The 23,500-nt window shown below is 58.6% G+C and overlaps 2 protein-coding genes across 12 annotated transcripts in view; both read left to right on the top strand.

Annotated features, from left to right (window-relative positions):
- Positions 1–17,140, top strand: part of ATOSB (atos homolog B) — a 41,375-nt gene extending 24,235 nt beyond the window's left edge. For 7 of the 11 annotated variants that reach the window (XM_074812651.1, XM_074812652.1, XM_074812654.1 and 4 more), the window contains 9 exons: positions 7,229–7,321; positions 7,925–8,080; positions 9,811–11,074; positions 12,635–12,693; positions 13,010–13,106; positions 13,583–13,741; positions 14,159–14,227; positions 14,678–14,883; positions 15,218–17,140. In XM_074812651.1, the coding sequence (XP_074668752.1) occupies positions 9,992–11,074; positions 12,635–12,693; positions 13,010–13,106; positions 13,583–13,741; positions 14,159–14,227; positions 14,678–14,883; positions 15,218–15,371 (1,827 nt within the window). In that variant the 5' untranslated portion in view covers positions 7,229–7,321; positions 7,925–8,080; positions 9,811–9,991 and the 3' untranslated portion in view covers positions 15,372–17,140. Of the gene's footprint in view, positions 1–174; positions 379–7,228; positions 7,322–7,924; positions 8,127–9,810; positions 11,075–12,634; positions 12,694–13,009; positions 13,107–13,582; positions 13,742–14,158; positions 14,228–14,677; positions 14,884–15,217 lie in introns of those variants that run through there. The other 4 variants (XM_074812661.1, XM_074812660.1, XM_074812655.1 and 1 more) reach the window with 4 other exon arrangements.
- Positions 17,141–17,270: 130 nt separating this feature from the next.
- STOML2 (stomatin like 2) lies at positions 17,271–23,310 on the top strand. Its single transcript, XM_074812664.1, has 10 exons — positions 17,271–17,398; positions 18,346–18,498; positions 19,328–19,427; positions 20,092–20,150; positions 20,535–20,636; positions 21,278–21,412; positions 21,965–22,109; positions 22,463–22,542; positions 22,780–22,908; positions 23,015–23,310. Exons 1-10 carry the CDS (start codon positions 17,348–17,350, stop codon positions 23,144–23,146), a joined length of 1,086 nt encoding a protein of 361 aa, XP_074668765.1. The 5' UTR covers positions 17,271–17,347; the 3' UTR covers positions 23,147–23,310.
- Positions 23,311–23,500: the final 190 nt, after the last annotated feature.

Raw genomic sequence — 23,500 nt, forward strand, 5'->3', positions numbered from 1 at the left:
ACGTAGATGTCTAGCACAGGGAGTGGAAAAGATGCTGAATGTCCCCACAGCTGCTGCAGCCTTATCTCCAGGCTGCAGCTTGGTAACACTGAGCCGGAGGCCTGAGTGCGTGTGCCCAAGCACCTCCCTTGGAGGGCTCTTACAGTAAAAGGAAGTGTATCGCAAGAGGGTTTGCAGTGGTGACGGGCAGTTCCCACGGGGTAAATGCTGCAAGCACAATCCTTGCCGCCCTCCCCACCGCAGGCGCTTCACCTGCTCCCTCTTCCCATGCGTAGCTTTGATGCCTGTGTCGTGAGCTGCTCGGGGTAATGCAACATCCCTGGGACCTTCTCTGCTGCTCTGCAGTGCACTGGTGACCATTTGGTGAGGTAGGAAAAGGTGACACTACTGTGATTTTCCAGATGTGTGTTGGGGACTCGTCAGTGAGGTGTGTGCAAGGAGGCTCGGGCTGTCAGGGCTGTGGGTGTGTGGCAGCTGGCGAGTGGGGGAGACTGGTGTAAGTTATGGTACAAGCTGCAGCAATCACGAGGCAACAGAGCACAGGTAAAGAGCTGGGGACAGTGGGGATGTGCATGGGGGTGCGTGTAAGCAGGGCAAGATCTGATGGTGGAGAAGAACAAGGCTGGGGTGGGAGTGAAGAGAAGCACGCTCACGGGGATGCAGAGCCCAGCTGCCATGTGGAGCATGTGGAGAAGGTGAGGGATTGTGCATCCAGGATCAGGCAGTGTGGATGGCTACAGGGCATTGGGGTACAGAAGGAGCTGGCTTGGTAAGGAGGGAAGATGAGGCTGTAGATGGCTGTGACTGTGGGGGTGGTTGGAGGGAGTAAAGAGGAGACAGCAGAGGTAGGAGCAAAAGGGGGTCCGTCACCCACTGATTGCCGTGCTGTCTTCTCCCAGCTCACAAAGCATCAGCACCCCCGGCGCTCCCTGTCAGGGGCTCGTGTTTCTGTACCCTGCTTGTACTGATGGAGAGTGGGCTGGGCTGTTCATGCCACACAGTTAGGTCACGCTTCCCATGGCCCACAGCCCAGGACAGGTTACTGATGGGATAGGAGTTACTAGTAAGTGATTGTCTTTCTTTTGAGGATGAGTTCAGTGGGTCGGGATCGGGTTCCCAGGGCTTCTGATGCAGACATCACCCCAGCACATCATTCTTCCTCTTGGGACATCAGATAAAAAGGATTGTTAATGCTAACATTAGTACATCACTTGGTATGGTGAGGGTCTAGATATAGACCTGCCTGGGCCTGGGGGATGCCTCCCTTGGACAAATGTCCTTATTGAACTTGAAACACAACAGTGCCTTGGTGCCCCGGTCACAGCTGGAGACCCCAGGCGTCATGCAAGTGCAGAGCAGAAGTGGTCCCTGCCCACTGCCAGGACCCATTTGGCTTCTTGTGGCCATCCTGTGACCAGCCACACAGGCATGGGACTTTGGAATCACCAACAGTGGAAAATTTCCCCATCAATTGCAGTTTGCACCAAGGTCTGGCATGGAGCAGCTGATCTGTGTGGTCATCCAGTGGCCAAGGTCCCCATTCCTTGGGCCACTGCCCCTGGAGAGGGATGGGAGGACTGGAATGGAGCTGGCTGACATGTCCCTGTGTCTGGGTGGCCAGGGGCTTGCTTTCGCTGCGGGCACTTTCTTTGTCGTCCCGGGGTGACTGCTGAGGCCGCTGTGCCACTGCAAGGCCAGCGCTGTTGGGCTCTGCGTGTTGACCTGCTGGCAAAGCTTGCAGGCGCGGTGCCGGCTGTGCCTTTCCCCCGGGAGCAGTGGTGCACAGCAGCTACCCCGAGGTGAAAAGACGCAGCTTTTTATGAAGCAGAGCCAACCCGGAGGAATTTTCCTCTTGTGGCCAGCTGTTGTCCTGGGCCTGGCTTGCGTCCTCCAGCACTTCCCACCCAGTGCTGCCTCGGGGAGGGGAGCAGGGACTGGCCCACCCTCCGGACTCCCTGTGCCAGGCAAGTGGGTGCCACCTTGGGCTCGTGGGGGTGAGTAGCCGCGGTGGAGCCCAGCAGCATCCTGCTGCCTCTGCAGGGATCCTCTTGGGCAGCGGAGAGTTTTCCCCACCCCCAGCTCTGCCGCTGCCTCTTTGTTTTCTGGCAGAAGCCTCCGTGCCTTTTCATTGCCGTTGAGGCGCCGAGCAGGAGCCTACATGTGCCGTGTGTGCGTCTCGCTGGGAACGTGATGCGGGCTGGCAAGCCTGCCGGGCCGGGCGTCTCCCTCGCAGGGCTGCGGAGGCCAGCCGGCAGCTTCGGGGGTCTCCTTTCTGTGGGCTGTTCCTCCGGTCGAGCAAGGCTTCGAGGCCGCTGGTTTCCTCCACGAAACCCTCTTTTTGCATTGGCAGCGTTTCTGCACCTTGCCACAAGTGGAGTAAGTTGTGTGGGAAGGGGCCGGTCCTCAGCTCGGCTCTGCTGGGGGCTCGGGCTCTCGGCTGCGGTCCTCCCTCGCCCTCGCTCCTGCTGAGAAGGCACCTGAGATTAGAGCAGCGCCAGGGGCTGCGGAGCCGGATACGGCGGAGGCTGAGGATTGCCTGTGCTGCGCCTGCCTCTCCGCGTATTTGATCTCTCGACTTCCAGCGGGGACTGAATTCCTGTGCTGGATTCTGGGCTCGGCTCTTGTGAAAGGATCCAATTATTTCAGAGCTTTGAGCATCTCCATTTGCTGCCCATATTTGCGGCGCCCGGGTCTGCGCTGGCTGGAATTCCAAGTGATTAACGTGGCTGTGACATCCCTCCTAGGGGTGTTATCTTTGCATGCTGTCCCCCACCGCCCCCCTCTTCCTCCTCCGGCAGCGAGCGAGAGAGACAGGCAGGCAGAGACAAAGGTCTGTCCTCAACCTGGGCTGTCCTCCCCGTGAGCGGCTGCTGCATGGGATTTCCCTGCCCTGCCTGCTGCAGGTTTCCTGGGCTCCCGGTCGAACGTTGGAGCTGGGCGGCCGTGGGCTGTATTGCTGAGGTTTGAGCCTGCTGGTGCTGGGTGGGCAGGGGGTGCTGCTGGCTTTGGAGAGCTGCCCGATTGTCCTGCCGGGATTTTAAGCTGCTTTTCATTCTTTGACTGCGCTTTCCTGGGGAGAGGGGCAGCCGTGCATGGAGGGGAGGCTGGTGAGGGGGGTTGGACGTGGGAGAAAGCTGTACACAGGTGGCCGTTGCATAGTAGGATCTGCCTGCAGACCCTGCGAGCCCCCCTTCCCAGCTGCAGGCTATTGTCAGCGTTGCTGCCTGCACGCGAGGCACCCGGGCAAGGTGTGCGGAGGCGATCCACGCCAAGACGTGGGGCATCAGAGGGAGCAGGGGTAAGCCCCTGGGCTGAGGGCTCTGCTCCAGCTCCCTCAGCTCCCGGGAGAGGTTTCATTGTGTTATCCTGGGTTGGCCAAGCGGAAGGGCTCGGCCCCTGCGGCACCTGTACGTGGGGCTGGGGCTGGGGAGGTACCGCATGTCACTGGGCAGAGCTCAGCCCATCAGGAGCCTGCTGCAGCCTGGAGCACCAGCAAGGCATCCTGCAGAGAGGGCTGCTCTGTCCCCAGGGGCTTCTGCACCCCATCGGTGTCCCCTCTCAGGGGGTGGGAGAAAGGGCAGCAGCAGCACCTCCTGAACGCGGGTGCTGCGGGGCAGAGGGAGGTGTCAGGTCTGTCTCTGTAGAAGCTGTCTCTGGTGGTTTCCAGGAGCTCACATGCCTAACATGGGCACTGCCTCTTGCCCCATCCTTCCCGTCTGAGCTCGGGCTTCCTCCCCATTATCAGCACAGGGGCCAGCACTGAGTGAGGCTCTGCGTCTGCATAAATCTGGCACGGCAGGAGGCCTCCTGAGGACCCCCGAGAGCAGCACTTGTCCTTGCAGTGGGGCAAGGATGCTCCTTCCCTCTGCATCCTCCCTCCCTCTCCCTTATTTCCACCAAGTGTGAGCTCCTTCCTCCCCGACCTGAATTCCAGGGGGATACCAGAGCCGCTTGTCTTTCCCTTCAGGCAGTTTGCTCCTCTAGCATCTCTCTAACCAGCTTCTCTCCAGGATTGCCACCTCTCCTATGGATGGTGCTGGAGGAGGTCCCCAGCCTCACGCGTCTGTCTTTCTCCTGACGGATATGTCTGATCTGTCAGGCTGTGGAGAAACCCTTCTGTGGTGGCAGCATTGCTGCTGGTGCTGCCATCCTTCAGGGTTGTGATGGAAACTTTCTGCCTGCTGGCACTCCGTAAGCTCTGCTCTTAGCCTGTGCCAGGGAGCTTCTGGGTTTGTACTTGCACTGGTTAGATTTCTTTCCTTCTCCTTGGGTTCAGATAGGACTGATGGAGCTGCGATTTTTCTTCCAGGCAGTCTGTTTCCAGCAGTTTCTGTTGCCTCTTCTCTTGCCTTGTGCTCTGCTCGTACTGAGAATGACTATTTGTTTTTCTGTAATGACAGCCCCTCTCCTTCCTGGCCTCGTGGTTCCAGCTTCATGCCCAGTGAGGCTGCAGAGGTCTCCTTACCACTTCCCAGAAGAGCAAGCAGGAAAAAGGAAGGCAGCAAAAGCCACTTCGGGGTTGCTTTGCTTTTTTTTGTGCACTAAATGGTGCAAGGACCCCTCTTGGCCCTGCCAGCCCCCAGGCATGGCACTCTGCCCCAGGCAGCAATGCCCAGAGCAAAGCCTCTTGTCCACTGGTCGTGTGTCCCCTTGGCTCACTGGCAGTGCTGCTCTGGGAAGCCTCATGGATCCCCACTGGGTGAGCATGGCCCCTTTGGGCACACCTTTTGCTCTCCTCCTTGCAACAGTGCTGTGCTGCCAGCCCTGCCAGGATCCCCTTTCCAAGGGCTCTGCCAGTCCTGCCCCATGACAGATGCCCCACTGGCTGGCAGAGCTGCCTCCACACCCGTCCCGCTTCCTTTCTGGCTGGTACAGTACAGTTAAAACAGCAACAGATCCTTTTACAGGCTGCAGCCCAGCATGTGGTACAGCTGCTGCATTGCCCAGCCAGGGACTCTTCCTCACCCACCATCCTGCTCTGTTGCCACCAGACTGAGACCATGGTCTGTTAATCCTGGTTTCCCCCTGGATGTGCTAATAGGAATGAAACCATCAGATAAGGCAAGTCCCCGACCCTCCCCAGGCCTGGCTGTGTCATCCTTCATCAGGATCTGGAGACTTGGTGTCCACGGGAAATAGAATTTTTGCCCCAGTGCCTGAGATACGCTCCCTCCCTTCAGGTCCTTTGGGACCGGGTATTTTGTGGCTGTTGAAACATAGTGCCCTTGCTGAGGCTTCACTGGACTGGAGGAAGAGAGGAAAGTTGAACCTGGCATAGCTCCAGACCCAGGTACTGGGGGACTCTGGCAAAAGCACAGGCTTCGTCCCGTCTTCTGAGCATTGAGGGTGCCTAGCAGCTTGTCAGGAACAGAGCAGAGAGAAGGAGGAGCTGTGGATGGTCTTCCTCCAACAGGCAAAGCCCTTTAAGTCTTGTCTTAGAGTCAGGCTGAAACACTGGTAAAATCACTAACAGTTGGGCTTAGGAGGGGCCAAATCCTTGGAGCCCCATGTGCTGCATCCAGGGGATGGTACCTGTGCTGCTCAGCTGAGCTGGTGAGGACCTGGACCTGGCTTTGTCCCATCCTGGTGGCCAGAAGTAGGGCTTTGGAGATGCTCAGGGCTCAAGGGGAGGGGAAGAGAGGGGTGACCAGGTGCTGTCTCCCCGTTCCTGGTCTCTGTGTTGCTCTCTTTCTCTATAGCGGGGTGGTGGGCTCCCGCTGGGTGCTGCAAGAGGCTCGGCCCTGCTGTGAGCTGGCTGGGCTCTCAGTGGGGAGGAGTAGCCCTGGGAGGCAGAGCTAAACACAGCCAAGAGAAACCCCAAGGCTAGGGGAAAAGGGATGGGAACCTCCCCTGGACACAGTGCCTGTGTTCCAGCTGCTCCCCTTTCCAGGCTGATGGGCAGTCGTCCAGCGGGAAGTACAAAGAGGTCCCAAAGTGTACTTAGAGACACTTTTGGGGTGGGCTGGGGAATCCTGGCATTTCCCAGCACAGTGCCTCAAGCGACAGTATCTGGGCTGGCAAAACATGGTGCAGCCCCTTGTGCTAGGTGTGTCCACTACTGGCTAGCGCCAGCATCACCTGGTGACTGATGTTGAGGTCTTGGCTGGGATATATTTGTGGTGCCAGCATGTCAGCCTCTCCCAGTGAACCTATTCTCCTGAAATACAGCTGCTGCTGGCGAGCAAAGGGCTGTGACTGCAGAGGGACATGGGAAGGAGAAAGAAAGGGTGCAGGTGAAACTGCGTATTTGTCCCAGCATGGACACATGCAAGAAGGATGTGGCTTTCTCCTGCTGCACTGTGCTGACTCTTGCTGCTGGTTGCTGATTTTGCTTCCCAGTGGTTGACTGTGCCACGTAAGTCATGGTACAAATCTCCCCCAGTGATGGAGGAGAGAAGCAGCAACCATCCAGGCAGGCAGAGCACAGCGTGTTACCACCTTGGCATATGCCCACAGCTGCAGACATTCACTTGCTTTTCTACCGGCTTTCATGCAGGCCACATGTGGGGTGCCAGGAGGAACTGTTCTCTACAAAGAGCTTTTGTTGAGGTTTTAGACATTACATTTTTTTGTTACACTACAACATTGATTTGCCCTGCTGCAAGTAGTCCTTGGGAACTGGTGTACTGTATCTCTGTTCTGGCTGGTTGCTGGTGGTGCCCTTCCCCAGCACTGCTGGTGGTGGCTTTTGGGCTGGCCAACTTTTCGGGACTGGCCATGAGTGCCTGTTAATTACAAATCTTACTGGAAATGTAATGACAGAACAACCTGTTTCCTGGGGCAGGCGAGGTCAGGCAGCGAGCACAGGGGGTGACCTACTGAAGCTGGCTTCCCACCTGCAAGATGCAGAGCTTGCTGGACCAGGGTGCCAGAAAGGAGATGTGCACTTGGGTGTTTGGTGCCTCTGAGTGTCCCTTCAGGGATTTTGTTCATCTACTTGGCTCTGCTGTTTTCCAGCCTTCAGAGCAGTGCTTGCTGCTGGGTTGGGATACCCAGTGGGACAGGCAGTGGCTTCCCTCTGGACAGCCACTGCAGTGAGGCCCTGGTTGAGGACTGCATGCGGATGGAAGCAGAGGGGTCATGATCCCCAGAGATGGGCAGCATTTCCTCCTTCACCTGGAGGTTCCTGGACCAGCAAAGCTCAGGGACTGCCCCTGCCACAGAGGGGCTGAGGGTGTTGCACCACGAGCTGCTGTCTGAGCTGACTCTCCTTCTTGCCCTTTTCCAGGCATCAAAGCTGCCGGGCCGGTGGATTATGACTGCAGGGGAGCTGTGTTGCATCTGCAAATCTCTGTTGTGCATCAAGGGCACATCTGAGCAGGTGAGTGCTGTGCACATAAAAGGACTGCTGTCTTTGCGCTAGGTGAAGCTAGTGGGGGGCCATCATGGCTCAGAGCTGTCAGGCTCCTGGTTTCTGCCTTCCCTGCCAGGCATCTCTTATTGGAAGAAAACAATTGCAAGCTCTTCTCCTTGTCTGTAGGGCCAGAAAGTGTCCTGTGCTATGGATGAAAGGGGCAGGAGGTGGACATGAGACCAGTGGCTAGCTGGAGGCCCAGAGGTTGCTGGTGATCTGCAGTGTCTTGGAAAGCAAGCCACGAAATGCTTGCCAGAAACAGGGATCTGTTCACACGCACAGGGTTTCATATAGGAAGGCATGAAAAAGGGATGTAAAATATGAGCCAAGTATGAGAGTTCACAGCTTAGCTTAAAGTATACGTGGTTTAAATGGAAGTTAAGGTGATAACACTGCCTGAGATGGTCAAGATGTATGTGGTCTTTGGGTCTGGGAGGTTGGGAGAGGCTGAGCCTCAATGCTACCTTCTCTGCCTGTGTGACCCTGCAGGCAGGCAGTACCCTCCTGCCCTTTTCCTGGTGAACATCTGAATCACTACAGCCCTGCATCTCCTGCTTTTCTTCTCCTCAGCCCCACTGTGGAAACTGAAGAGCTGGAGAGGACGGTGCAGAGGTTTGGAGGCACACCGTGATGGTGGGAGCCATTCCACGGCAGCCACGCCGCTTCTGGGGGGTGCCTGGCTGGCAGGTGTCTTCAGCTGGTTGTGCCAACGACTGCCCGCTGCAGGTCAGGGAAGTTAATCTGGAGGAAAGCGGGGTTCTGCTGCAGAGGGGTGAGTGTGGGGGGCAGCCAGGACAGGCTGCAGTGTGGCAGGTTATACAGAGGGGTTGAGGTTGGCATGGACTTCTGGAGGTCATCTGGTCCAAGCCCTCTGCTCAAGCAGGGCCACCTAGAGCTATTGCCCAGGACCATGTCCAGACAGCTTTTGAATATCTCTGAGGATGGAGACTCCACAACCCCTCTGGGCGACTTGTTCCAGTGCTCAGTCACCTTCATAGTAAAATAAGTGTTTCCTGATGTTCAGAGGGAACTTCCTGCGTTTCAGTTTGTGCCCGTTGCCTCTGGTCCTGCCACTGGACACCACTGAAAAGAGCTTGGCTCCATTCTTTGCACCCTCCTTTTGGGTATTTATGTACATTGATGAGATGCCCCTGAGCCTTCTCTTCTCCAGACTGAAGTCCCAGCTCTCCCAGTCTTTCCTCATAGGAGAGATGCTCCAGTCCCTTAATTATCTTAGTGGCCCTTTTGTTGGACTCTCTCAGGTGTCAGTCCTTTGTTGGACTCTCTTAGGTGTGGCCTCACCCGTGCTGAGCAGAGAGGAAGGATCACCTCTGTCAATCTGCTGGCAATACTGTGCCTAATGCAGCCCAGGACACTGTTATCCTTCTTTGTGGCAAGGGCATATTGCTGGCTCGTGGTCAACTTGGTGTCCACCAGGACGCCCAGGGCCTTTTCTGCAAAGCTGCTTTCCAGCTGGTCAGCCTCCAGCATGTTCTGGTGCGTGGTTATACCTTTCATCACTCCTTTTAAACAAAATCCCTGGGCTCAACCACCCTGGCCTGCCCCTTTTCCATCCCCATCATGGTGAGGTCAAAATACCATGTGCAGCCTTGCTCTCCAGATAGCCTTGACCCACTTGGAGAACCAATTCTCCTATGGCTCACCTGCCCCTAAGCCTTTGCTCCATCCACAAGAGCAGGCAGAGCTGCCAGGCACAGGCAGTTTGTCAGGCTCTGGAGCTCCTTGGTCTGACAGTGACTTCTCTTGCATCTCCTCCATTCTTGCAGCCATTTCAGTATTTATCATGCCACAAAAACTTGTGGCCAGGATTCTCACAGTTGTCAGGGCAGGCAGGAGTGGTGGATGGTGCAGGAGTCCATGGTACCACCCAGCTACTAATTGAGGTGGTGGAGGTCCCTGGTCCAATCTGGCAGAGATAACTGTGATGTTATGTCAGGCTCCTGTCCCCACCATGGGGCTGGCAGCGTGGCGCACCAGCCCTGCCTTGTTCAGCACATGCAGCCAGGACAGGTCTTCTTGCTGAGCACTGGGAGATCTTGTTGCTGTTGCCCAAAGGGGTGCTTGCAGGCTTGAGCCCCTGGGACTGGGGTGATCTGCCTGGCTCCTGTGCTCCAGAACAGCACAAGCATGTCAAGTCCCTGGCAGAGGGCAGGCCCCCTTCTACCCACTTGTCCAGACTCGTCCCCAGTAGTCTCCGGCCTGGCTGGAGACTCCTCTCTGTGCCCAGGCCGCAAAGGGAGTGCTGATCCCACAGGTGGGTGACGATGCAGGGTTCCCCAGAGAGCCACATCAGCCTGGTTCCTCTTCCTGTCCCTGGAGAGGGAGGTCCAACTGGGGCTGTATGAGGAGCTGCCTGCAGGTCCCTTGAGGCCAAAAAACCCAGACAAGTACGGGGATCCCGGGCTGATCTCCATCCTCCTGCTCTCTCTTTCCAGATGCTGTGCTGCAGTGCACCCCGTAGCAGAGGGCTCACCTGGATGTCCTGAGCGAGGGAGGGGTCCAGCTCCCACCCCCCGTCCTTGCACCCTGACCTGTGGCACTTTACGGTCCCCCTCCTGCTGCTGCATGGGCTGTTCTGACTCCAGCTCCGCTTGGAGTCCAGGCAATTAAGGCTCCATGCGGCACATCCACGCGGAGACGTCCCTGCCCCCGGAGCACAGCACAGACCCCAGCCTGTCCCGGCCCAGTGGAGAGGCACCCTTGGAGCCTTCCGCACAGCGCTGCACCCACCGCAGCATCCTGATGGGCTACAACGAGACAGAGATCAAGCGCCAGAAGGTTTACCAGGTCTCCATCTTCTCCCATCTCTCCAGCTCCTCTGAGAGCACGGAGCAGCGGGCAGGCAGCCGGCCAGCTGTCAAGAGGGGTTACCCCGAGCCGCGAACTCCTGAGGGGGGACGAGATCCCAAACGAACTCACTGGGGTGGCGGGGGGGTGGACAGCAAGCGTGATGGGGGCCCTGGGCAGGCTTCCTTGGACGATGACGATACCTTTGAGGATGGTCTGCTGGTGGAGGAGCTGTCCCTGTGCGGCTCTGCCCAGCATTTCTCCCACAGCGGGCTGCGGGTGGTGGAGCACCGCTGCGAGTGCAGCCCTAGCCACAGCCCCAAGGCCAGCAGAGAGGACAAGTCGCAGGATGTCTCCTCCTCCTCCTGGCCCCAGCACATTGCTTGCAGTACTTTGCACACGAGAGACGGTTGCTCTGTCTCATCGGGGGATCAGCCTAAAGACTATGGGGATAATGTAGAGCGAGCAATTGGCCACAACTTACTTCACCTTGATTTGCACAATATTGCACAAACAGCTCGGGTGGACTCTGGTGGGAAGAGGGAGAAGCCAGGAAGCAGCCCAGCTCACAGCAGCAGGGCTAGCGGAGAAGACGAATGGCAAATGGTGGCCAACGGGTGCAAGGAGCCCCCTTCTCCACAGACAGCATTCAGCCCGGAGCCCAGCAACCTGAGCTCCCTGGAGAAGACGCCCTGCGGGAGCAGCCAACACAGCAGCAGCAGCAACTGTCCGGCCAAAAGAAAGTTGCTGCCCGCAGGCGAGATTGTGGCCGACTCCTGCTCTGAGGATGAGAGCCTGTCTCTGCCAGCAAGGAAGAAGAGGGTCCTGCCGTGCCACCCAGTGCCAACAGCTTGCCGCAGCACTGATGCCAAGGGGGCCCCTTTCTGGAATCACCTGCTTCCTGCGGCCAAGGTGAGCATTGCTCGTGAGGGGAGGCAGGGAATAGCCTGGGGACACCCAGAGCTTAGGGCTGTCCTCGTGGGCAGTGTGGTCCAACGTGGCACTGTGCCCTGTCTTGTCCCAGTGCTGCAGCACTGGTGGTGAGCAGGGCAGCAGCTGATAGCCAGCCCTGGGACACATGGTATGTAGGTTGTCACCAGCTCTTGACGTTTTGTAATCACTGGATCCTCTGCTTGCAACCAGCTCTTTAGCCTGGAGAGCCTGGTTCCGACAGGACACAACCTCCCCATGGCAGTGAGAGCTGGACACATGGTGTGGGGCCACACTCAGTGTCTGACAGTTTCAACTTAAGCTAGACTTAACAGCAGGCTTGGGAAGTGGCTGGCCTCTGCCTGACAAAGGTGTGGGATGGCTTGGGTCCCTGGCCATGATATCCACCAGGGCAAGAGTTTGGTGGCACAGAGCAGGACTGGACGTGCTCTGGCCAAGGAGGGGGAGTACCAGTGCTGTGTGCAGAGATGCCACTGGCTTTTCTGTAGTTCTGGGGTGCCCATGAAGTGTCCCCAGGGTGCCACAAGGTCTCAGAAATGGTTTGCAACCACCCTGGCAGCTCAGGAGCTGCCTGTGAGTCCTCCCTGCTTACCTGTCCCTCCTGACCAGCTTCCTGCCTTCACCGTGTCTTCCCAGCTGAGGCTGCAGCAGGCTCATGCCAGAGCTGGCACACTCCTCTCTTTCCCTGGGGCATCCCAGGGAACCTGCAGGGACTGACAGCAGTGCTACCATGGCTTCTTGCTGCTTGGAGTTGGGACACACTGTCCATAGGGCACAGCTCCATCCCTGCCTGTGTGCCCTTTTTGGTGATTGTCCCCCAGCCCAGCTGCCCCCAGCACTGCCCTTGCAGAGTGAAGCCCTCCAGTAGCTTCCCTGGGTTTTCCCGTCCGGTCATGCCAGCCAGCTCCATCATCCCTTTGTGTTGTGCTGCCCTTTGTGTGGCTTCCAGAAGGGAAAACCCCTGAAAAGGGGACATCTTTAAAAGGAGGCTGCAGTGTGGCTCTGGCTTTAAGCCCCCACCCTACAGCTGTAGAAGCCTGGCTGTGGGCAGGGGTGGGCAGCACGCCCCTCTGCCCGGCGGCACTACCAAGGACTTTGCATGAATCACGGGGGGACAGGACTTTTCCTGGGCTGGTCGGGGAGCTTCATCGTATGTGTTACTGTTCCCCTGGGAGGTGCAAGGGGGTGTTGGTGCATGGCTCTGTCTGGGGGTGTCTTGTCACTGGTCCTGAGACCTGCTTTGCAGGTGGGAGTCATGTGCTGCACCCTCGTCTTGGGTATCAACACCCTCATCCCCAGTAAAACCACTCTGGGGTTTGGGCAGCCCCACGTCCCCACCAGACACCCCAGCCCTCGTGCTGCCCTGCTGGCTGCCCCTGCAGAGGCCACTGACGGCTCCCCATGGATGGGAGCCTGTCCGATCTGCTGGGATCCTCATGGGGCTGTGGGGCAGGGCAAGGGGTGATGGCATCTCCTAGGGTTGCTGCCCTAACGTGGTTCTCGATTTCATGTCCCCTCCAGAGCTCTATGGATTGCACTGCGATTGGGAGGAGGCTGAAGAGTGGGCTGCGTCTCAAATCGTGAGTGTCCTGGCAGCCCTGCGGGGTGGTCGTGGGGGCTCAGGGTGCTTGGCCACCCCGGCACCCTGCAGCTCCATGGGAGGTTTGGGTTGGTCCTAGTCCTCTTCCCTGCCCTGCCCCAGGCATCTCCCCTCCACAAGACCCCAGGCTGTGAGGCGGTGGGGGGTTTCTTCTGCCCATGGCAGGTAGGAAAGTGAGTTCAACCTCCACCAAAGAAAGGGATGGGGGGACATGGAGAAAGACCCACATCCCCAGGGACACGGGTGCCCAGGGCTGCATGCTCTCCAGTCTGACACCGATCTTCTCTCTCTCAAAGTCGACATCTCCGGAGCAGCCTCCGGAGGGGCACCAGGTCCTCTGCGGCACCCTGGGCCACCACCACTGTCAGCCATGCTCTGCTGGGCAACTTTGAGGTAACGGCACCCACCTGCCAGGGAGGGAGGTGGGTCCCAGGGGCTTCAGGCTGGGCCAGCAATGGGCTTGAGAGGCTGAACCTGATGGGAGCCCTGGTGTGGGGGTGGGCTGATTGTCCCCAAAGGCCTGGTATGCAGTGGCTTTGTCACACAGCCACCATCCACCAGCAGGATGGCTCAGCCAGCAGACCCTTGAGCGATGCACCAGGACCCTGGACACTGCTGAGATGGTTGCTACAGGGCTGAGCTGAGGCACTCTTGCTGCTTCCCTGTGTTAGATAGCTGGTTTTAGCCCACCAATTCAGGATGAATCTGTCTCAGAGTGAACAGCCAGGGCACCTCATGGGTGGTCTCTGGACACGTGAGGGCAAGCAGACGTGGTTGTAGTGGAGATGTGGGGGTGATCACACCTGAAGCTTCGAGGCGAGGGGCAGGACTGGTGTTTGAAGGTCCCTAACGCTTCCCTCCTCCCTCAGGAGTCCATCCTGAAAGGACGCTTTGCACCGTCGGGGAGGATTGAGGGGTTCACAGCAGAGATTGGTGCCAGCGGCTCCTACTGCCCCCAGCATGCCACCCTGCCTGTTGACGTCACCTACTTCGACATCTCTGAACACAGCATGCCCTCGCCTTTCCTGGTATGCAGACGAGGGAGGGCTGGGACCGTGGGGGAGGTGAGTGAGGGCTGTGACCAGGCACCACACGTCCTGGGGGCTGCTCCTCTCTGGAGAGCATGGCTCAAGCAACCACCTACCCGAGAAGACCACTAGCTGTCCCAGGAACAGTATTTAACCCCAAAAGCAAAGAGAGAAAGAAGAGGGAATCCTTGCAGGCATATAGACAGGCTGTCCAGCCGTCTCATGGCTGTTGCTTTGTTGTCACTTCTGTGTTGCTGCTTGGTCATCCTCTGGTCTGGAGAGGGACTGAGCTGGGCATCTTCTTGCCACCTTGTGCCAGGCATTCCTGGCGAGGGGGGCTCTCAGCCCCGTGCTGGGTCCCAGCTGGGCTCTCTGTGGGCTTTCTCCCTCTCTCACGTGCTCTTGCTTTTGCCCCAGGGAGTGATTGACTTGGAGGCCTTGGGAAAGAAGGGTTACAGTGTCCCCAAAGCTGGAACCATCCAAGTGGTGAGTTGTTCCCTGGCCTCCAGTAGCGCCATGGGGAAGGGGACCGGGTGGGCTCCGATTGCCCCCCAAGGCAGCAGCCAGAAAGCTTGTGCAGAGCAGGTACGTGGGCACCAAGACAGCACAGTGGAGGGGAGCATGGAGTCCTCGGGGTACTGACAGGGAGTCAAGGTGATGGGAGATGCAGGAAAGGAAGAGGTTGGTGAGGAGGGGCAGGGTCTCAGCAAGAGAGCGTGTACATGCAGTGGGGATGGGATGCGATGGGATGGGAGCTCAAGAGTGGAGGTGGGTGGAAGGGACTGACCTGTGGGCCTCAAGCTCAGCTCTCTGGGGTTGGTGTGGAGCTTTCTGGACCCTTGGGCTGGCTGGTGCTGCCCCTGGATGCCCTGGCCCTGCCCTATGGATCCATTCCTGTGCCCTTCCCAGTCTCACCCCCTACCCCTCTGCCCCCAGACCTTATTTAACCCCAACAAGACTGTGGTGAAGATGTTCTTGGTGACGTACGACTTCCAGGACATGCCAGCCAACCACATGACCTTCCTACGCCATCGCATCTTCCTGGTGCCTGTGGGGGAGGAGGAAGGGGCCACTGTGGCCCCCAGAGACCCACCGGGCACTGACCCACCCCGCAGGGTCCTCTGCTACCTGATGCACCTAAGGTAGGACATGCTGGGAATGGACACCTGCCCCAGGTCACCCCTGGGCTCCTCTCCCATGTGTCCCTGGCTCCCCCAAGCCTGCAGGCCAGAGTGGGGGGTGATGGCAGCCTGACCCCCTCACCCTGGGGAGGAGCAGGGACCGACTGCTCCTTTGGGGAGGTTGGAGCTGCCACCCTGCCCAAGAGCAGCAGTCTCTGTCCCTCTGAAGGCAACCAGAGCATGGACACCTTGAGCAGAGGCTAATGTCGATGAGGGGGTTGTGATTCCCACTGCGGCTGTGCTGCCCTTGCCTGGGAGCCTGAGGTCCCTCCGCCCTGCTTTTGTCTCCACTCAGGTTTCACAGCTCCAAGTCGGGGAAGATCTACCTTCATGATGACATCCGGCTGCTTTTCTCCCGCAAGTCGATCGAAGTTGACTCGGGGATTCCCTATGAACTGAAATCCTTCACGGAGATGCCAAGGAACCCCTGCTACTCACCCCGGGCCTGACCTCCATCTCCCAGGGCCACCGGGGAGCCTCCAGCTCAGCACATTGGGGATAAATGAGTAAAAGGCCACCCAGCAAGCACCGCCTTGAAGTATCACCCTCCCTGCACGCCCCTGTCCTCCTCAGCAGCATGGACACCGTGCCCGCACCCTGCAGCAGGGCTGGGATCACCAAGGGGGCTTCACCAGGAGGGGCAGGGGCTTGGGAGCAGTCCTGGCACTCCAGGGATGTGCCCAAGCCTTCTGCTGGCGCTGCTTCCAGCTTAGAGACTTGGCGGTAGCTGGCAGGGTGGAGTGAAGAGTTGGGCTGGGGGTTCTGGGTGAGGCTGCCCATGCTGGTTGCGGGGTTGGGAGCAGAAAGTGCGGAAGAGTTTGTATTTATTAGTATTTATTGTTGCAGGGAGTGCAGAGGAGGCTTGTGCAGAAGATTGGAGGTGCTGTGCTGTTCTTCCCCAACCCTGTTGGTGCTGGATGAGGCCCTTGGCAGCATGGGGCTGCCTGGGTTGGGGTAGGGCTGTGGGGGCTTCGAGGGTAACTGGGGATGGGGACACCTTGGCTCGTGGAAGAGAGGGTGACCCCCCTCTCGTCCAGGGTGCACCTCCTGGGCCAGGGCTGTCTTAAAAGCACTGGAAGAGGCTGAGACTTGCTGGGCACCAGCTGTGAAAGGCCAGCCCCACTTCAGGCAGCTTGGGAAGGCCTGGACTTGTTCTCTGACCCCTTTAGAGCAAGCCAAGACTCTGAGAAGTCTGGGGCTGGCCGGGAAGTGGCCAGTGCCGTGGATCCTGGGGATAAGAGTCATGGCTGTCACACAGATGGGGATCTGGGGCTCTGAGCATGGGGACAGCCTTCCCAGCTGTGCTGTGGATCTGAGAGACGAAGGCAGAGATTGCCAAAAAATCGGAGCCTTGCACTGTCTGCACATGCGGAGTGAATCCCCTCCTGGAGGGGGCTTTGGGCAGGGACCTGGCAGCAGTGTGATCAGGCACTGGAGGATGGCCAGGAGCCCTAGCTTAGTCCCTGGGAGGAGGGGAAGCAGCTGAGGATATCAAACGGGAGTTGGACTGGACCTTCATGTGGGGGTTTGGGGGTGATGCGAAGCAGTGCCAGTCCCTGCTGCAGCCTTGGGACCTGCGGGCCAAGCCCAGAGTGGGTCAGAGAGGTCAGAGGTGCAGGGGGCAAGGGAAAAACGAGTTTGCATGTACCCCATCTGCACCACCCCTATGAACTGGGGTCTCTGCCAGGCTCCTAGAGCCAGTTCAGGCTGGCGGGAGCCCCAGTCCCTCTCTGTAAGGGACAGGTGCCCACACCATCATACGCCAGCCTGCGTGGGGCTGCGACCTCCCTGGGGTGGGCACGACCCCCGGGCCGGGGGCTCCCTGGGCTGGCCATCATTCTAACCAAAGCCCACCCCGCTGGCGGCCCGGGGGTGCGGGGATGGGCCAGGCCGGGGGGAATGGGGGGCGCGGCGGGGGGCGAGGCTCTGCTCTCCCCTGCCTGGGGGCGGCCGAGAGGCTCCGGCCCCTCTGGACTGGGGGAGGGACAGGGTCCACCCCCTACACGGGCCGGGGGCGGCGCCCCCCATGGCACCGGGAACCCCCATGGACTCCGAGGTTCCCCCCGCACCCGGTCCCGGGGTCCCACTCCCCCCCACCCGCCCCGCAGGACACTGGGGTTGTCCCGGGTCCCGCTCACCGTGGCCCAGCGGGGTGGGGGAGGCTGTACCGGTACTTTTCGTGTTTGTTTCTAATTTAATAAAGGCCCGTTTGGAAACCTAGCCCGGCCTCTGCTGTTCCAGGGGGCGGGCGGAACCCGCGGAGACCGGAACCAGCGGCAGCGGCCGCCGCGGCGGGAGGGGCCGGCCCGGGGGCGCACCCGGAAGGGGCGGGGCCTACCGTGAGGCCTGAGGGGGCGGGGCCTGCCGTGAGGCCTGAGGGGCGTGGGAGCGGCGGCGGCGCCGAGCGGGGCGGGCGGCTGGAGCGATGCTGGCACGGCTGGGGCTCCGAGCCGCGCCCGGCCTCGGGCTGCTGCAGGTGGGACCGGGGGAGGCCTCGGGAGGACGGGCGGCGGGGGGCCCGGAGAGCGGGTCGGGCTGAGGGGAGCGGGGCTGAGGGGGGTGGTGTCGGGGCTCTGGGGAAGTGCTGCGGTCGTGGGGGGCTCGGCTGGGGAGAGCTGGGTAGGGATAGGGGTGTGCGGGGGGTGTGTGTGCAGAGGAGGCCTGGGGGAAAATGGGTTTGGAGGGACCGAAGCGGTTGGGGGGGTGGTGTTGAGGGAGGGGGGAGACCGGGTGTCGGGAGCGGTGAGATGAGCTGGTGGGGCTAGGGGGGAAAGGGGTGTAGGAGAAATGGATGTGGGGGGTGTGAGCTTAGTTGTGGTGTGGGGGGGGGGTAGTGAGGAGGCTGGGGCAGCCGGGCATGGGAGGTAGTGAGGGAGCAGTGGGAGGCAGGGGCTGGGGGGTGCGAGTGAGGGAGTGCCCGGGGGAAAAAGTTCTTGGAGGGGGGCTCAGGAGACGGCCAGAGATGGGAAAGGACACGCTGTTGATGGGAGGTGTCGAGACTGAGGTGAGGGAGAGGGTTGAGTGGAAGGAGTCTGACCAAGTTTTAGAGGGCCAAATGGGACAGAAGAGACACTCACACACACCTTCCTTTCCCTTATGGTGTGGGGGAGGCTTTATTCCTCACCCCCAGTGGGGATGTGAGGAAAGAGGAGATGTGGAGAAAACTGCAGCATGTGGGCAAGCCCCCCTCTAGACCTGCGGGGAAGGCACTGACACTCGCGCTGGCCCTGGGACTCAGGTCTCATCCACGTGGGGACAGTCCGCGTCCTCTCACAATGTGGGCTGGTTTGGGGCGTTAGAGCTGTTTCCTGCTCTGATGTATTGGGGCCCACGAGCAGCGATCCCAGATGGGAGAGCAGGGATGGTGCTGGGCTCCGAGGTGCTGGCAGCTGGTCTCAATCCCATTCCTTTTCCTCTCTGCAGCGCTCCCAGCAGCTGAAGCATTCAGCATGGCTGGCCCTGGCACCACACCGCTTGAACTCTGGCCTGCCTGTGAATATCGGGGTGCTCTTTGTGCCGCAGCAGGAGGCTTGGGTGGTGGAGAGGATGGGCAAGTTCCACCGAATCCTCGAGCCTGTAAGGAGCCGCTTTTCTCTCCTTCTGGATTCAGCAGGTTCCTAAAGCTGTAGCGAGGCGCGTCCTTTGCGTGAGGATTCGGAGGGTGGTGTGCTTAATTATAGATCATAGAATGGTTTGGGTTGGAAGGGACCTTAAAGATCATCCAGTTCCAACCCCCCTGCCATGGGCAGGGACACCTTCCACTAGACCAGGTTGCTCAAAGCCCTGTCCAGCCTGGCCTTGAACACTGCCAGGGAGGGGGCAGCCACAGCTTCTCTGGGCAACCTGTGCCAGTGTCTCACCACCCTCACAGTAAAGAATTTCTTCCTTAGATCTAATCTAAATCTACCCTCTGTCACTTTAAAACCATTGCACCTCATCCTATCCCTACACTCCCTGATAAAGAGTCCCTCCCCATCTTTCCTGTAGCCCCCTTTAAGTACTGGAAGGCCACTATAAGGTCTCCCCAGAGCCTTCTCTTCTCCAGGCTGAACAACCCCAACTCTCTCAGCCTGTCCTCACAGGGGAGGTGCTCCAGCCCCCTGATCATTTTCGTGGCCTCCTCTGGACCCGCTCAAGCAGGTCCATGTCCTTACGCTGAGGGCTCCAGAATTGCAGTTCTTCCAGATTGCAATCCTTTTGACTGCCTGTAGACTAATTGCCTTGGTGGGTATTAAAACTATTGAGAAACGTAAATTCCCCCCGTTGTTTAAAGCATGTTTGCTCTACCTGCAGCATGTGGTGTACTTGGGCTTTGTTTGCCCAGTGCTCTCTAGTCTGACTGAGCTCTCTGGGGGGAAAGCCCCAGAACAGAGGGCTCAGCCATCTAATTCCACCATTTTCCTAGGGTTTGAACTTCCTCATCCCTCTGCTGGATCGAATTCGTTATGTGCAGAGTCTCAAAGAAATAGTGATTAATGTTCCGGAGCAGTCAGCTGTCACCCTAGGTAAGGAACAGCTTCTGTGTCCTGCCCCTTCCCTTCTGCTGCATTTGGGGTGAGCAAGGGACAGTGTGGGGAGAAGTGGAAGTGTCCCAGGGACTAACCCTGGGGACTCAGGCTTGGCCATGCTGGTGCTGTGAGAGGGTGCACCCCAGGAGGTCCCATCTGCCCTCTCAGGGTTGCGGCTGCCCCTTCTTGCTGCGTTGGATGCACCTGGGCAGGAATCCGTTTCTCAGATGTTTCCCTGTGTTGAACCACAAAAAATCTCTGTGTTTCTGTAAAAAAGATTTCAGATTGGGTTCGGAGACAGCTGTGTTACAATTCTAGTATTAAGCTTTATGGTTTGTTTTGTTTTTTTTTTTCCCTTCAAATCTTTATTTATGAAGATAACTGCAGTATGAAATGTTTTGATCTGGAAACCTAAGTCTCCTTGTGTATTAAAACATCAACATGTAGTATTTTCGAGGGAATGTCAAGGTTCTTTGTATAAAGTCTTTTAGATAAGGAAATCCACATCAACCAATCCCTCTTTGGTGCCATACTGTTGACATGAGGAAGGAAAAGGATGACCCTGTCCAGCTCTCCTAGTTCTGTCAGGGAAATGGGGTTGGGTTGCCATATTTTGTCTTCGCTGCTTCAGTAAACAGGACGTGTTGTTCTCTCCTGGCAGATAACGTCACCCTGCAGATTGATGGTGTGCTCTATCTGCGGGTTATGGACCCCTACAAGGTACCGTCCCTGCTGCACCGACACTCGGCCTGAGTCAAACTTGCAGCCTCGGCCTTGGTCAAACTTGCAGGCTCCGTGGCTGCGCCCAGCGTGGTCTGCGTGTGCCGTGCTGCTCAGCTGGCCGCCTTGGCAGCCCCTCGGGCACCGCTCGCCTGCCTCTGCTGGCTCCCTTCTCCCCACGACACGTGCTTCAGCCTCTGCCCAGCTTGCTGCGCCCTGCAAGGCGGGTGGGCTGAGCACCCCGATCCCTCCCGAGGCTCTGGACTCCGCTTTTCTTTGGCAGGGGTATCTGTGGCAGGTTTCTCGTCTTAGCACTATGTTTGCCTCATTCGGGGTCCCCCTCAGCACTGCCATCGACTCGTGTTTTTTGCTTCTGCTCTCCAGGCCAGCTATGGGGTGGAAGATCCTGAGTATGCAGTGACCCAGCTGGCCCAGACCACCATGAGATCTGAACTTGGCAAACTCTCCCTCGACAGAGTCTTCCGGGTGAGCTGGGGAGGTGGATCACGGAGCTGCCAACATCTCGAAACCCCGGGGCAGTCTGCACAGCCAGCCTGATATGCTTAACAGCAAAACACCCTTAGCTTAGAGGGCTTCTGTTTCAGCTGACCTATTAGTGAATTCTTGGAGATGGGTCTTGTTTCAGTTACTGGGGTTTTTTTAATGGAATCTGTTTTTTACCCTACCCTGCGTTAGTTGGAAAGGGTGATGGGTAGTGTATGCCCAGTCCTGGCTGGTCCAGCTGCGTTTCTCTTGAGTCGGTGACTCTTTGCTCAGGCCCAGTGATGAATGTCTTGGCTAACCTGGTTCATGGGCGGCTGTAACCCTCCTGCTGCGTTTGCTGGGCAGAAACAGGAGCTGTTGGCATTCCTGGATGATGTTTGTATCCAGATGTATGCCAGATGTTTGTATCCCAGCAATTTCAGTTTGGGCCACTGCTCTCCCTAGGAGATGGTGACCCCTTCAAGAGATGTGGGAAGTACTTGACCCTGCCTTACACCTGTGGAGATGGGTTTTTCTGGTGACCTTGGCCTGTGAATGGGGGAGCCATCTATTTCCCTCCTGACCCCTGCCTCACGCTAAGCACCTTTTCTTTGCTCTTGGCTGTTTCTTTTGTTGCCTCCCAGGAGCGGGAGTCCCTCAATGCCAACATTGTGGATGCCATCAACCAGGCTTCAGACTGCTGGGGCATCCGGTGCCTGCGCTACGAGATCAAGGACATCCACGTACCCCCGCGTGTGAAGGAATCCATGCAGATGCAGGTTTAGTTGTCTGGGAGGGAGGTCTAGAACAAAAGGGAAGTCTCCTCTTCCACGTCGCACCATGTTATCTGTCCAGAGCTGGCAGCGCTGGCCCCTCCTGTGGTGAGGGAAGCCCGTTGGCACTTTGGCTGCTAATGTACAGCTACTGAATAATTCCCGTCCGTATTTTGGTGATGGTGGCTTCTGCTTGGTACACGCAAGCCCTGCCAGCTTTAAAATCCCTCCTGGACTCTCTAGGAAGCAAATCCCAGAGCTGAAGGTCTTTCCTTGAGAAAAACTGGGTGCTAGATCTCCGGTCTGGAAGATCTCCAGTCTGGAGGGGGATGTGGCTGGCTGGTTAGGTGCAGACCAGGCTGCAGAGGGCTGTGCACCGTGAGGAGCAGAACCAGCCTTCTCTGGGGATCACGCGGTGGTTTGCAGCTGTGTTCTCACTCTTTGCTAAGCCATGCTTGCCCAAGCGGGACCTAGAAGTGCACCCTCGCTGTGCTTGCCCCACGGATGGAATTTCCACAGCATGGCCCTGGCAGGCTGGTGTCTGACCTGTGTTTGCAGGTGGAAGCAGAGCGACGGAAGCGGGCGACGGTGCTGGAGTCGGAGGGGACGCGGGAATCGGCCATCAATGTGGCCGAGGGGCAGAAGCAGGCCCAGATCCTGGCGTCAGAAGCTGAGAAGGCCGAACAAATCAACAAAGCTGCTGGTAGTGCCTTGGGCTAGAACACGTGGGGCCTGGGGGATCTGTAGGTAGCCCTCTGCACTGAGGGGTGATGCTCCCAGGGAGCAGACGGCACCGCTGTCTGTGGGTCAGGCTTCCTCAGACACACTGATCCTTCCCTGCCAGGGCCCTCGGGCTGAGCTCCAGCTTGCGCTGCTGCCCCGCAGCCCGGGTCAGCAGGAGGTGTGTGTCAGGAGCTATCGCCATGCAACTGCTGGGGAAGAGGAGGTTTTGCATGCATGAAATCGTCTTGATTTGCTCCTTGAAACTGTGCCGATTCGGTCCTTTCAAGTGCTTTGCCGTGGTCCTGATGCGTGTTCTGCTGTGGTTCGTTGCAGGGGAAGCCAACGCCATGCTGGTCAAGGCCAGGGCCAAGGCCGAGGCTATTCAGCTCCTGGCAGCGGCTCTGGCACAGCAGGTGAGTGACAGCCCCTTGGGACAGCCACTGCTTTGGTGCTGGCACTGGGGGAGGTGAAACGTGGCTGGGGTGGCACCTGGCTTGCTTTGGACAACTCCTTGGCATCTGCAGCACCAGCGAGTGAGGAGTTTTGCTGTCTCGGGGTCCGTGACCAGCCGGGGTGGGCTGCGGAAAGGGTCATGGCTGAGCTCTCGGTGGTATGTGACTCGCGGCTGAGCCTCGCCCCTCTCTCCCCAGAACGGCAGCGCCGCCGCCTCTCTCTCTGTGGCAGAGCAGTACGTGAACGCCTTCTCCAAGCTTGCCAAAGATTCCAATACCCTCCTGCTGCCCACCAACACCGGTGACGTTACCAGCATGGTCACGCAGGTCAGTGTTGTCAGAGGGACCCCCCTCTCTTGCCCAGGGGAGGTGGAGGTGGCCGCCCGTCAGGGCCTGGCCCTCTCCTCTCCCCTGCGGCTTTCGTTCCTTCCAGGCCCTGGGCATCTACACCACGCTGACCAAGCCACAAGCTGTGAAGACCCAAGACGAGATGCCCCCAGCCCGCGAGGACCCCCAGCCTCCCCCCACGGAGGTGCTGAAGTCAGAAGAGGCCAGCTCCAGCTAGTGGGCCTGGAAGGGTCCCCCACCCTCCCCTGGGGGCTGCCGGCAGTCCTGTCCTGCCGCCCATCCCCCTAAGACGCTCTTCTTTTTCCCTGGGTTCTTATTTTATATTTGGTTTAAAATCATGTAATAAATGGTACCAGTGCTGCTGCCGCACCTCCCCTGGCACTCGGGAGCCCGACTCGTCACCCCACTGTCTGCCACCAAAGAGGGACCATCCCTCCTAAACCGGCTCTTGTCAGCAGCTCCCACGGACAGGGAACCGGGGGACCCTTCTCCCGGGGACGTGACTGATTAATGAATTAAAGCAACGCCTCGGTCGAACTGGGGGTGCCCGGGGTGCCCCCCCCCCCCCACC

This window comes from Strix aluco, chromosome Z, assembly GCF_031877795.1.
Source record: "Strix aluco isolate bStrAlu1 chromosome Z, bStrAlu1.hap1, whole genome shotgun sequence".
Classification (NCBI taxonomy): domain Eukaryota; kingdom Metazoa; phylum Chordata; class Aves; order Strigiformes; family Strigidae; genus Strix; species Strix aluco.

What these genes read in the sequence shown, in the direction of transcription:
- STOML2 (XM_074812664.1), top strand. Translation starts at nt 17,348, where the DNA reads ATGCTGGCACGGCTGGGGCTCCGAGCCGCGCCCGGCCTCGGGCTGCTG. An exon ending in GGGTTATGGACCCCTACAAG is followed by an intron (nt 20,151 to 20,534) that starts GTACCGTCCCTG and finishes TCTGCTCTCCAG; the next exon opens with GCCAGCTATGGGGTGGAAGA. An exon ending in TTACCAGCATGGTCACGCAG is followed by an intron (nt 22,909 to 23,014) that starts GTCAGTGTTGTC and finishes CGTTCCTTCCAG; the next exon opens with GCCCTGGGCATCTACACCAC.